Source organism: Strix aluco, chromosome 3 (genome assembly GCF_031877795.1).
Source record: "Strix aluco isolate bStrAlu1 chromosome 3, bStrAlu1.hap1, whole genome shotgun sequence".
NCBI lineage: Eukaryota > Metazoa > Chordata > Aves > Strigiformes > Strigidae > Strix > Strix aluco.
In genome coordinates, this window is record NC_133933.1 from 56,539,909 (window position 1) to 56,554,348 (window position 14,440).

At 44.1% G+C, this 14,440-nt stretch overlaps 1 protein-coding gene across 4 annotated transcripts in view; it reads right to left on the reverse strand.

The window, feature by feature from the left end:
• Positions 1–404: 404 nt before the first annotated feature.
• SLC22A3 (solute carrier family 22 member 3) overlaps positions 405–14,440 on the reverse strand; it is a 33,718-nt gene continuing 19,682 nt past the window's right edge. Inside the window, exons 6-11 of one of the 4 annotated variants that reach the window (XM_074818647.1) lie at positions 6,905–7,002; positions 6,553–6,767; positions 3,232–3,340; positions 2,876–2,988; positions 1,388–1,487; positions 405–644 (exon numbers count right to left, since the gene is read on the reverse strand). In XM_074818647.1, coding sequence (XP_074674748.1) covers positions 587–644; positions 1,388–1,487; positions 2,876–2,988; positions 3,232–3,340; positions 6,553–6,767; positions 6,905–7,002 — 693 coding nt within the window. In that variant the 3' untranslated portion in view covers positions 405–586. Of the gene's footprint in view, positions 645–857; positions 1,160–1,387; positions 1,488–2,875; positions 2,989–3,231; positions 3,341–6,552; positions 6,768–6,904; positions 7,003–14,440 lie in introns of those variants that run through there. The other 3 variants (XM_074818646.1, XM_074818649.1, XM_074818648.1) reach the window with 3 other exon arrangements.

Genomic DNA, 14,440 nt, shown 5'->3' on the forward strand with positions numbered 1-14,440 from the left:
AGGGCTTCTGTGGCAGAGGCTTGCTGGGGGAGAGGATAAGACCAGGGCAAAGGTGTCCTGATGCACGCCTCTGATTCCCACCCCTCCCAACCAGAGAAAGAGCCACCCCAATCATCATCCTCCTTCCTGCACCACCAGATCTTCTATTTGTCCAGATTCTCCAGGGGCAAAGGAGAACAGGTTGAAATACTCATCCTCTCCTCCTCAAATTCATCTAAATCTTGAACATGCAGTACCGTTTCAAATCCAAAGGTACATGCTAACAATAGAAATAAACATATGGCTCAAATATATAAAGAAATAAATAAGAGCTCACTGAGCTGGATAGTGCATCTTTTTAAATCTGTTCTGTTCTCTACCAAGAACTACAGAGTGCTCCCTTCCTGCAAACAACATACTCAGAAAAAAAAAAAAGAATTTATTCCATATTTATAAAAAAATGCACTCTGTTTTAAATGTCCTTATGTTTCGAAGAAGAACATGGAGTTTAAGCCATACTCTGCAGCAAATTTTGAAGTGGTGGCAGCTGGAGAACAAATTCCCAGTATGGGAACACGGTTCTTCATTGAGTGCTGTCCTTCAACGGTCAAATATAAGAGTTGGTGTCCCGGTGTTTCCATTTCTTGCCACATTTACCAAAATGACTGAAGAAACAGAAGGGGAGAGGCATATAAGGGTGAAAGAAACAGGAAAAGATGTAGTCCAAGTTGTAGGCCAAGCTTCAGTACTGAAACATTTATTTTCTGCATAGAAAATTTCCTCTTTCTTTAGTTTGTACATTAAAGCAAGCAAAAGTTGTTGATGTAATATCCAAAGCCACTGCTTGAAACATTAACATATAGCACTAGCTCCTCAAGAAATTTAGCCAACGTGTTTCCTGCTCACCTGCAGTGCAGTGGAGAGTCTGGCTTGCTGTGTGCCAGGAGGTGGAAAGCTCTGCCTACAGCTCTTCAGCTATAAATTCATCTTGTATGTGACTTTCCAATGACTTCACAAATTGTGGAATGCTCCCATGATCAAGGGCTTTTCTTCACAGGATGCATTGACTGAGGTAATGGCTGGTTTTCTTGAGCAGAGAGTTGCAGGCTATATTTTGCAGTATCTCTCTTGCACACTATTATTTTCTGCTTCGAGAGGTGCATAGGACAACTTTGTGTCTCTATGAGAAAAATACAGATTCGATCCCCATACTTTTTTTTAACAATCTGTCTTAGTGGTACTGAAAAGTTCACATTTCTATTGAGAAAAATATCACTTGCTCACAACATCAACCTGACTAGGGAATTTACTTTGATACTTGGAAAACATTTATGACAACTGATAAGGTCAGAGGAGAATAACCCCAGGAAACCTCACCTAAGTAAAAGTAAGAAAACATGTATCATACCTTGAAAGTTGTTCCACATCCTCCACTGTCTCTGGTAAGGAGATTCCCTTTGTCTCTGGTAAAAGCAACACTAGGAGCCCGCAGACAACTGCGAGAATACCTACAATGGACATTGAAGAAATACAAAAGTAATAAGAAAATTGTTACTTTTCTTATTTTCAGGATTTATCAACTGAAGAAATTTTATTCAGATTAAGGTTGAAGTGGGATTTCTAAAGTGCAACAGCTATCTCTGATTACCCTACTCTTATCAAAACACCTTTATGCTACATTAATTTAACCTATTAGAAAAAAAAAAAAAAAATGAGGGCTAGGGTTCATTTGCAGCCTGAATTGCCCCAAAAGGGAGGTATTAGAAGTCAAAAACCTGAGATAAGTGCACATGGGCAAGTGCATACAAACTGCGCTGGAACCAGGATGGTATTTCTCACGTAAGAAAAATCTGCTTTTGTTCAAGGGGCTCTATCATGTGTTTCTTGAGACCACTGAGATTTTCCTGAAATACTCTCTTCGTGTCTCCATGAACAAAGTAGATTATGTGATTCAGAATACAAATTCATCTTTGGGAAAGCGCATTCAGATACAGAGCCAATCTGAAATAGTTCATCAGGAATGGTTATTTTGGAATAATTTCCTGAATAGACATAATTTAAATAATGTAATAAGACAAAAATAAAAGGGCTGGAGTAAAAAGTGAAATGTTGCCTGACTGTTGCACAGTACTCTGATCCTCTCTGATTTTGTAGCTGTTTACTCAAGACAGAGGGAATCCATATGTCCTTCAGCACCAACAGAATTTCAGAATTAGATAATGTGAACACCGTACTTCTATATGTGTCTATTCTTGGAATAATGGTAATCTTTTAAAGTTACTTTTGTTTTTCCATTTTTGTTTTCAGCTAAAATTGTCATTAGCACCAATTGCCCTTCTTATTCTATCCTATCCCTTTTGCTTTTTTCCCAGTCACATGTATCTTCTGAAAGTCTGATTTAGCCACAGATGCTTATTTCCTTGTTGGAAATAACTCCACAGGGGTAATTTTTTCCAAAATGCAACTGAGGAAAAAAATTTGACAGGAATATGAAGTTACAGTTAATACAACATCCATAATCATAACTGTATCTACCAAAAAACCCAAACAAAGTATTTTTTAAAGGACATTGACCTCTACTCTTGGGAGACTAAGCTTACTCTTCTGCAACTACAGAACTTAACTGGAAGGTTTCTCAGTCTTGAAGCACCTCACATAGTTTCTTTTATGCTCTTTCAGCCAAGTTACCCAAGCAGACCTGAACTCTTCCATAGCATGCCATGAAATCACTCACATTTCACCTATTTGCTGTTCAGTCTATTGCTCTAGGCATGAAGGGTGAGAGGGGCTGGTCTGAGAGGAAGATGAGGCCACACACTGCACTTTTGCCCCGAAAGACAAGCTCTGTTAGGAGGAGGATATTTAAACCAAAAGTACATTTAAAATCAAATCTTACTGAAAATAATTAGAGGTAGCTCCAACCAAATGGCTGCTAATCGGAAAAGCAGGAATGGGGCTATGATCCCACCTAGGTCACACAAACTCGAGCACAGGGAAACACCAAAGTTTCTGCAAAAGAAAAATAGTGCCAGATATTTGAGAGGTGCTACCAAACAGATGAACCAGCAGTTTAAGGAGCAGAAGGTAGACTTAGCTCAAAAATTATCTTTTCAGTATGCGCCATCCACACTGAGCAGTGGCTATTCAGTTAGGAAACTGGAGAAAACCAAGTTTTACTAAACAGCAGTGAAATAGGGAATTGGGAAAAAGCAGGGGGAAAAGTTGAAAGAGTCCTGGGATCTTTTGACATACCTCAGTGTTGTAGGGTACAATTCAGTGTTCACAAGATAAACTATTTCGAAAGCCATCGTGATGCCCAGTCTTCCCAGCGTGGCGACTGTTGTTTTAAGCCATGGGATATCTGTTAATTCAAAAAGAAACCCAGGTGAAGTGTGCTTTTCTGCAGAAGCAGAGAATTTCTGAGAGCCCTAGGCCCTGTCAGCAGAAGCTACATCACAGAAACACTGGATCAGCGCAAATCAGACTGAAAGGCCACTGCTGTAGATATCAATCTATACTGGCATTTATTGCTTTCCAGCATCATGTGAGGCTGCTTTGGAGAATCAGAAATCACTTCTAGTTGATTCAAGATGCTGGTGGGGTATAACAGCATGGGTAGGAGAATGAATGTTATAAGCTTCCATGACCACGTGCACATTGTGCTCTGGAAAGGAGCATTTATTTATACAGGGATGTTATGCTGTAAGAAACACCATTGAGTCATCTCCCAGAGTCTTCTGATCACAAAGAGGATACCTCTAAAGTTGCATAGAATCATAGAATCATTTAGGTTGGAAAAGACCTTTAAGATCATTGAGTTCAACCTCAAACCTGACACTGCCAAGTCCACCACTAAACCATATCCCTAACGGCCACATCTACATGGCTTTTAAACACCTTCAGGGATGCTACAGTAAAATAAATCTCCCTAGAGCAGGCCAGCTACACTTCGTAATTTGCCTAGCAATTGCACATTTGACACACTCCTAATAATGCTACTCCTGGCCATCCTCCCCCTTCCCTTCCCTGGTGTTTGCCTTTGTACCTGACATGACCAGCCCAGGGCCTTACGTTGCCCTGGTGGCTCTGCCCAGCTCTAACAGCTCCACTCGAGCTCTGGTGTGCAGCCTCTGCCCTGTGTACATCAGCAGAAAGCCCTTATACATCAGTAGGGGTTGCGATGGTCACATCTGCACTGCAGGGCAGAGCCATCCAGTCTCGCCATGTGCAACCCCTCAGCAGTCCGAGTGCCCTCTCTGGAGAGCCGGTGGCCTCTGGAGGATCATCACAAGGAATGCAATAAGCACTTCTTCAATGCCCTTGTGAGAAGACAGTCTCCTGTATGATTTAACCATGACTGGGCAGATGGGGAGGCAAGAGACACAACAAGCCTGAACCTGGCATGGAGGGAAGCTCTGCCACTGGAGAGGGCTTTGGCAGTGATTGTGTTTTCTCAAAACTTCAATAGGAAGAACAAGAAAACATTTCAGTTTGCTCTGAACCAAAAAATGAGATGCTTGAGATTATTTCCCTTCCAAAACAACCAAACAAACCCCCATCAAATTTAATCCCATGTTGCAAAATACTGCCTTTCCCCTGAAAAGTTCTGTTTTCAAACATTTGCAAGCAAAACAAAGGCTGGAAAGAACAAAACAAATCCACATTTTCTCCCTGGCACCCCTTCAGTCCATCAGACCCCCAAGGTGAGGGTGATGTCCGTGTGCCTCCTCCTTCTTCCAGGGGACTCGAACTGTGTGAGCACCCCATCATGACAGAGCTCTCACAAGCTGCCAGTGCAGCTTTTCCCATCTGTATAAACAGACTTTTCTTGAAAGCAGGACTTGGACCTCAGGTGTCCCATCTCTGAGTATCTTAATCCCCAGGCTGTCCTCTGCTCATCTGGGCAGGGTCCCCTCAGCACTACTGAGAGTGGGCTGGTGGCAGCATCCTGCTGACCCCAGGCCACCACTTTCTCTGCTCGCTCAGGCCGTGCCAGCCCCACACAATGCTTCTGCTCTAACCCCAGACCTGCTGCACCATGCTCCACGTATGGTGTGGCCCAAAATACATGAAGGTGCTGGAGGCAGGTGTCCTGCAGCAGGAGTAATCCCCCAGTGCCACTATTTGTTTCCTTCTCTACCTGCAACAGCCCTAGCTCCAGGTGATCAACAGTCCTCAGACCCTGCTGTCCCAGCGGGACCTTTGTACTTTTTTAACAGGTGGAAAATGATGCTGGCAAAGCCAGCAGGTCACATGGTGACCAGGTCCTCTGTGCCTGAACTGCCCTGCCCTGTGTCAGGGTAGCTGCCACATGAGCACGGGGCAGCTGGCATCCACTTGCTCTTCTGAGAGGCACACAGGAATGGGGGATCTCGGGAAAACCTGCCAGGACAGCAGAGTCAGTCTTCATGGGCTTCAGTGGTCAAACAGATGAATGCAAACAAGTGACAACAATGTGATATCCCAGGGCACGATCACACAGCCACCAGTGCTGGCACCAGGAACAGACTGTTGATTGTCCCTCTCCCTTCCCCATCATTTCTGCTTCAATTAAAGCAATGAAGCTTCTCAAGCACACAGTATTAATTTTAAGTACTTTTGGAGGAATCCCTTTAAAGGGAGCTTAACTGAGACAGAGGTGAACCAACATACCTCTTTGAAGGACTTTGTTTTACATTCACCACAAACCTGCCTGTTTTCAAGGGCACAACATACTCCTGAAGTGGTTTCTCATGGCTATTCTCTAGGAAAACAATTGCCCTGTGATATAACTTCAGGAACTAAAACCTTTAATGTTGGCCAGGACTGTACCTTACTTTGACAGGAACATCCCTGGGGAGGAATAAGTCTCTGTAATGTCTGTTCAGTTGCCAGTCCCCAGCTACGTTAAGGCAAAGCACGCTGATACGGTAACATTCACCTCAGAGCACCTCCAAATGCTTCCCCAGGGATTAAAAGAAATACACAGGAGGGAAAACAATTTAAAGAAAAAACAGAAGTGCTGGGAAGTCTGTGTGCAATATCAGACCTTTCAGTTGTCCTTGAAACCAGATAAGAATGACTTATGCAAAAGCCGTACCTTTCCTCCAACCCCTTAACATGGTACAAACCCCTGGGAGGGTGAGGGCAGGGCAGCAATCTCCATGTTGTCTGCCACAGACCCTACATTGTGTTGCGGTTTGCATTGCTTTATTTGCAAGTGAGAAGACTACCAAGCTGCCTCAGCTAAATCACTGGTTTCTTACATCATTAAGTGTCTTCCAAGTCAGGGAATGTATTTTTCCTTTATGTTTGTATACTCTCCCTTTGCATTTGCCTTCAAAAGCAGTACAGGGCCTTTATACACATTTTCCCTAAGACTACACCCAGCCATTGCTCACATCCATCAAAGATATGGCCATTACACATCCCAGGGCAATCTATAAGCAAATAAAGTATGTTGTTCCATGACTGCTTGCATCCCCAGACACATTTTACTTTTATCTACAATTTTGCGTGTCCTGCTGTCCTTGCTTAAGGGATATCAGAGAGAAGTCGTTGACCTAAAGAGCCTGACGTTGGGAAGGGGATTACCTTCAGGCAAGAAGGCAGTAATGAGGCATGCAATTCCCGCCACAATGCTGCTTATTGCAAAGGGAAGGCGCCGGCCAATGCGATCAATTGTCACTAAAATTAGAAGAGCAGCAGGTAGCTCCACAGCTCCTGAGATGAAGAAATCTAGGTAGAGGTTTCCTCCAACAATTCCTAGGCGCATGACAAGCCCTTGGTAGATCAGGGCACTTGCAAACCTAAACAGCAAAGGCAAAAAAATGTTAAGAGGCAAATAAATGACTGCAGGCAGCTGCATAGACCCTAGAAGTCACAAGGGAATTTTTATTCAAAACCCGTCGCCCTGGTAACAAACTGGACTGACATGGGCACTCACCAGGCATACATCAGGATGACTGTGTTCCTCCTCATCCGGGGAGTCCTCACCAGGTCGAGAAAGGAGGGGTTGCTGACCTCCTCATTGCTAACAGTGATCTGAGGAGAAAAGCAAGCAGTAGAGTCAGCTGTCAGGGGTCAGGCAGGCACTGGGGCAGAGTTTCTATGTAAACAGAGTGCTCAGCAATATTCCAGTCAGTGAGCAAAGGTGCTGATGAGACAACTTGCTGCTTTTAGCACTCCAGAGTCCTGCACAGATATGGGAAATAGCTTATAAATGGACACATCTGTGGGCTTTCCTTAATGATGATCATGCAAAAATCAGAAAAAAATCCCCAGTCTTGACTTCAGAGTGGAAAAATTATTTCCTCATTGTAAACTGAGAGAGGTTGACCTGGAATTTCTTGGAAGGCAATAAGCGGTCATTGTCACGTCCGGGTCACTGGGAGCAGAGCTGCCTTCTGCAAGAGGTGACAGAGGAGGAGACCATGGCAGGAAGGGCAAAGCAATGAGTTAAGGGAAGCAGGGAGAGAGGGAGTGAGCAGCAAGCTTGGGAACATGGCTGGTGGCGCAGCTGGGCAGCAGGAAGAAAAGAGGATTGAGAGAAAGAGCATATGTGAAAGAGTTTGAGTGCTACAAAACATACAACTGGTGAAATTCAGAGGGTCTTAAAATACATAAGCAATGTGCTGAACATGGCTTTTACCCTGGAAGAAAAAAATCCTGCAAAATATAAATTGATGGTCCTCATAGTGCCTACAAAGTATGGTAAATCTGTTCATAGCTTCTTCCAATACAGTCACTATGAGGCACTTGATGAAATCATTACAATAATAGAAAAGGGCAGGATTTCACACAGTCTGTGTTTACGTGTTGGAGTTCATTGCCATAGGATATTGTGTAACCATTAGCAGGGCCAAAAAAAGTATTAGGCACATTGATGGAGGCTGTTTTTAACTGTGGCCAGCAGTTTTTAACCACGATGTCCAAGACAGGTGGCAGACCTTCTGTTTGTATGTTTATTTGCCAGGTGTGGAAGACAAGGAAGAGAAGGCAGAGGTGGTTTTAGGCAGGGACAAACTGTGAGACCACCTGAGAACTGGCAGCCGTGTCTGGGATTCCCATCAGCTCTCAAAGCAGCTGTGGGAAACATGAGGTTAAACCTGCTGTGCCCTTTTTAGAAGGATTTCAGGCATCCTGGCTGCTCTGACTCTCAGTTATTGCCCCCTTCCTGAGAGGAGGCCTAAGAGAGCAAAATGAGGAGTAGAGCCCTCTCTACCACCGCAGCACCCGCTGCCCACACAGGCACTGCCCAAGGAAATAGTCCTGGCCAGTGGGGAGACATGCGTGAAAGGATGGAGAAGCACATGGGACCATTCAGATCTGTGATAAGAACACAGATAAAGCCAAAGGCATTACCCAAGGGCCTCATTGGCTCAGCCAGGGCTATGCCCAAAGTTGTATTTGTATTGTATTTGTACTCCAGTGAGATTTGGCTGGATGCATTTACACATGACTTTTCCATAACTGAGTGACACAAAACTTTGTAAGTGGACAGAGAAACCCTAGATTTGTTTGAACTTCCTTTCTACTCTCTCTTGCTTTTCTTCTATAACCAGAGCCAGAAGTTTTCTTCAAATCACTGATACTTCTGCTGCATGCCAGAGCCCTTTATGGGGTAGGTGGATGTTGCTGGGTTTCTGCACTGCTCTTGGACTCTCTCGTATTATGGTTATAAAGCTGCCATGATTGTGTTTATAAAAGCAGGCTGCCAGCCATTAGTTGTGACTGTGCAAATATGGTTTTAGTTTTCCAAAGGACTAGAGATAAATTCAGCATAGCTGCTACCATACATTTTTATGTCTTAATAAAGTCATAATAACCCCAACCATGACTGAGCATTTTCTAATGGATGAAGAAAAAAATCTCTGTGGAAAGTCAGCTCTTTGTAGGGAAAAAAATCCTCTTTTTCTTCTTTGAAGTCAAGGACAACTTTGCTATTTACATCAGTGCAGGCAAGAATTCAATGAGAGGGCCCTTGACTCCAAAGATACGCTATCTGATAACTCTGAAGGAAGTTTTATAACCAACTTCCCTGACATTTTTGTGTCCCAGAAAAATTACCTATCAGTTTTTCTGCAATAATTTTTAAAGATTCCTCATAGCACAGACATATCATTCTGCACATACTTAATTCTGCACAGGACAGTACATCCATGCATGTTTAAAATACGTATGTATGTAATTTAGTATATACTAGAAATATGTATGTCCAGATATGTCTATAGAATAGAAAAATGAACACATATGTACAAGTCTCTTAAGAAGCAGCTCTTACTCAGCTGGTTGCAGTCCATTCTGCTTCTGGACAGAGACCAAGAATTTAAAAATTATGTTGAAAAGAAAACATGGTAGGATAATTATGAGCAACTGGGGAAAGAGTTTATAATTTACAATTAATTTAATGAGTTCTGGATGGAGCTGAACTGTACCAGTGTCGTAACTCAGAGAGCAAAAGAAGCAAATGTTTATCTGTTTTCATATAAAGGTCATCTGTGATTTCTGCGTGTCAATAAAAATGCAAGGCTGCTACATCCAGAGTCATGTAATTAACCCAAATGCATTGATGGATGCCTCTCACTTCTCCGTGTGCTTCCACACCTGCATCACTTTGCCTGAAATTCTGGAGTTGCTTTGTGAAAGAGAAGTCTGATGTGAATAAATGTGAGAAGTACACTTGATCTGTGACTAACGTAATTCCTGGAGATGCTCTATTTCCTCTGGGCACAGCACCAAGGATGACAGACATTGTATATTAAAAAGGTCCCAGGAAAAGATCCAGCACAAATATGGACATGTGGAGGTTAATCTGCTGCAGCTGTGAGTGGCTTAGGGTCATGAGTAGGGACACTTCTGAAAAAAATTAAATATCACTTAAAACGAAAAGCAGAGAAAGACCCACATCTCCATTCTGACATGACGCTTTGAAAATGTTGATGTTTAGAGAGGGCAACTGAGTGTAGGAACACAGGGCTGAATGTGGAGGGGGAGCTGCAGCAGCACAACCTTCCTGCTACATGTCTCAGGCCAAACTTGGCACTGGGTAATGCTGACCGGGATGGGGGAATCTCACTGGTGTATATGCCTGAGCCAAGGACATTAAATCATAGAATCACAGAATCAGAGGATGGTTTCAGTTGGAAGGGACCTTAAAGATCACCTACTTCCAACCCCCCTGCCACAGGCAGAGACACCTTTCACTAGATCAGGTTTCTCAAAGCCCCGTCCAATCTGGCCTTGAACACTTCCAGGGAGGGGGCAGCCACCACTTCTCTGGGAAACCTGTCCCAGTGCCTCACCACCCTGATGGTGAAGAATTTCTTCCTTACATCTAATCTAAATCTATCCTCTTTCAGTTTAAAACTGTTACCCCTTGTCTTATCACTACATACCATTGTAAAAAGTCCCTCCCCAGCTTTCCTGTAGCCCCCTTTAGGTACTGGAAGGCCGCTATAAGGTCTCCCCAAAGCCTTCTCTTCTCCAGGCTGAACAACTCCAACTCTCTCAGCCTGTCTTCATATGAGAGGTGCTCCAGACCTCTGATCACATTCAAGGCCTCCTCTGGACTTGATCCAACAGGTCCATGTCCTCCTTATGTTGGGCGCACCAGAGCCGAACGCAGTGCTCTAGGTGGGGTCTCACAAGAGTGGAGTAGAGGGGGAAAATCACCTCCCTCAACCTGCTGGTCAAACTTCTCCTGATGCAGCCCAGGATACGGTTGGCTTTCTGGGCTGTGAACGCACATTGTCAGGTCATGGCGAGCTTCTCATCAACCAAAACCCCAAGTCCTTCTCTGCAGGGCTGCTCTCAATCCAATTTCCACCCAGCCTGTATTTGTGCTTGGGATTGCCTTGACACATGTGCAGGAACTTACATTTGGCCTTGTTGAACTTCATGAGGTTCACACAGGCCCACCTCCCAAGCCTGTCCAGGTCCCTCTGGATGGCACATCCCTTCCCTCCAGCGTGTCGACTGCACCACACAGCTTGGTGTCACCAGCAGACTTGCTGAGGGTGCACTCAGTCCCACTGTCCATGTCACCAACAAAGATGTTAAACAGCACTGGCCCCAACACCAACCCCTGAGGAACACCACTCATCACTGATCTCCACTTGGACATCGACCTGTTGGCTGCAACTCTTTGAATGTGACCATCCAGCCAATTTCTTATCCACTGAGGGGTCCATCCATCAAATCCATGTCTCTCCAATTTAGAGACAAACATGTTGTGTGGGATGGTGTCAAAAGCTTTGCAGAAATCCAGGTTGATGATGTCAGTTGCTCTTCCCTTGTCCACCAGCACTGTAACCCTGTCATAGAAGGCCACCAGATTCATTCAGGCATGATTTCTCCTTGGTGAAGCTGGGTTGGCTGTTACCAATCACCTCCTAATTCTCCATGTGCTTTAGCATAGTTTCCAGGAGGATCTGCTCCACGATCTTGCCAGGCACAGAGGTGAATCTGACTGGCCTGTAGTTCCCCAGGTCTTCCTTTTCTCCCTTTTTAAAAATGGGGATTATGTTTCCCCTTTTCCAGTCAGTGGGAACTTTACTGGACTGCCACAACTTCTCAATTATGATGGATAGTGCTTAGCAACTTCATCCGCCCATTCTCCCAGGACCCATGGATGCATCTCATCAGGTCCCATGGACTTCTGCACCTTCAGGTTCCTTAGATGGTCTCAAACCTCATCTTCTACAGTGGGTGGTTCTTCCTTCTCTCAGTCCCTGCCTTTGCCTTTTGTGACTTCTGGAGCCCTTGATGGTGAAGACTGAGGCAAAAAAGTCGTTGAGTATCTCAGCCTTCTCCATATCCTGGGTAACCAGGTCTCCTATCTCCTTCTGGAGAGGGCCCACATTTTTCCTAGTCTTCCTTTTATCATCGACATACCTATACAAGCTTTTCTTGTTGCCCTTGAAGTCCCTGGCCAGATTTAATTCTGTTAGAGATTTGGCCTTCCTAACCTGATCCCTGACTGCTCAGACAGTTTCTCTGTATTCTTCCCAGGCTACCTGTCCTTGCTTCCACGCTCTGTAGGCTTCTTTTTTCTGTTTGAGTTTGTCCAGGATCTCCTTGTTTATCCTGGTGTTTTTGCATGACTTCCTCTTTGTCAGGATGCATTGCTCCTGAGCTTGGAGGAGGTGATTCTTGAATAATAACCAGCTTTCTTGGGCCCTTCTTCCCTCCAGGGCTTTATCCCACGGTACTCTGCCAAGCAGATTCTTCAGGAGGCCAAAGTCTGCTCTCCTGAAGTCCAGGGTTGTGAGCTTGCTGTGCACCCTCCTCACTGCCCTAAGGATCTTGAACTCCACCATTTCATGGTCACTGCAGCCAAGGCTGCCATTGAGCTTCACAGTTGCCACCAGCCCCTCCTTGTTGGTGAGAACAAGGTTCATCAGAACACCTCTCTTTATTGGCTCCTCTATCACTTGGAGAAGGAAGTTATCATCAACTCGTTCCAGGAACCTCCTGAATTGCTTATGCCCTGCTGTGTTGTCCCCCCAACAGATATTGGGGTAGTTGAAGTTCCTCATGAGCACCGGGGCTTGTGAACATGAGGCTACTCCTATCTGTCTATGGAGGACCTCATCTGCCTGGTCTTGCTGGTCAGGTGGCAGCAGCAGACCACCACAATAATGTCACCTGTGCCTACCCTCCCTTTAATCCTGACACATAAGCTCTTAGTCAGCTCCTCATGCATCCCCAGGCAGAGCTCCATGTACTCCAGCTGGTCACTGACATAAATGGATTTACCCTTTTCTCTCTCCTTAGTTAGTCTTTTCAGTTTGTTTCTCTCCCACCAGTTTCAGTCTTCAGTCCTCCAGTTGCATAATATGCTACTCCAAGATGACTAGCAAAGCTCATTCTGCATTGTGGGACAGCTGAGGGTGATGTCCTGACCTTGGCTGGTATCACAGAGATGCCTTGGCTTACATCAGAAAAATGGTTCACTAATTGCTGGCCTAGCTTGTTACTGCTCGTGAAAACTCCTGTCATCTTGCTTCACTAATGTACAACAGTCTCATCCGGTACATCCCATTTCTTGGCCAAGGAATTTATATATAACTCTTTCCCCTGACAAACCTCCCTCCTCATCATTAACCTTTGTGTGCTTCCCTGAGCAACTCAACATTCAGAGAAATGTCATTATAGCAATGTTATGGCACTTGAACAAGTTGCTTATGAATAAAGCAGCTGGCTGTGGAAAAGCATGTTTCAGCATACTCATCTCTGCTGATAGGTCTAGTTTTGACTTTATAAAATTGTTAATCCAGAGTCATATATCCTAAGAGGCATAGTATAGGTTAGGGCCCAGCTTCTCTGTGGAACCCGTGTGAAATTTACCTTGCCAGAACTGTCATTAACGTATACTTAATGAAATGGGAAGATAATGGAATATTGGTATAAATCAATACTCCTACACTTCTATACTCCTTCTGTTGCCACTTCATGCAAGGTCTGTATTTATAGCAGTAATGGTCCTGAATAAGCAGAGCTGCTTAGGCTGGCTGGATGATTTATGGAGCCTGTTTTTCACCAGGTAAATAAAATCCTATGGGTTTGGGAATGGCTATCTGGTGTTTCAGAAGAGTGCCAACATCTTGGGTTTCATCCAGAATTATACTCTAGGATTTTGGTGAAGCAACCCCACTTTTTTGGATAAGCTGAGCTAAATTGTCAGGTTCTCCCTTGCTTAAGAAGAGCAATGAGAAAGACCTAGGTAAGATACCAAGCTGTGGGAACCAAGGTTGTCAGCTGCCTGTTACAAAACACACAGGATGGGACACATCGGTCTCCTCCAAACACTGCCATCCCAAAGCCTTTGCCTTTGGTCTCCATGCAAATTTAGTTAAAAGTCACACATGATAACTTTGTATATGTATAAAAATGAATGTATACGCATATGCATGTATGTAGGGATAAAGTATACTACTGTGTACTGATAGATGGACATTTTATGTAGGTCATTTCTTTTCAGTAAGGAAATCACAATTCCTTTCTGAAATACTTGTAGTGTATTCAGTATGCTGCCTCTAGGCTGCTGTGTGCTAACAATTTGTGTTGTTTTCCTTAGTTCAGATGATGATTTCTAACATTACTGTTGCTAGCATTTAGGCTCCAGATGTGGTTTGTTACAGAGCAGGAACCTTGTCCACATCTGTTGTCATCACTGAACCATAAGGCCAATGCCATGGTAAACATGGTCTGAGCCAGGCATTGCTACCCAAAGCAGAACAAGGCAAATGCTGCAACGACACGTGTTGTTTGAAATGCATCAGTCCTTTCAGTTCCATTGAGACCACTTTTCAAAGAACTGTAATTCTAACATATATTGTCCTGTTTTGTAAATATTGATCTCAGACAGTGCTTCCCCTATTTTGAATTTTGGGGCATATTTTCCCCCTATTGGAATGGAAGCAAATTTATACTTGAATTCCGATTTTTCTACATCATCTTCTGTTTGAGTTGTAAAAGG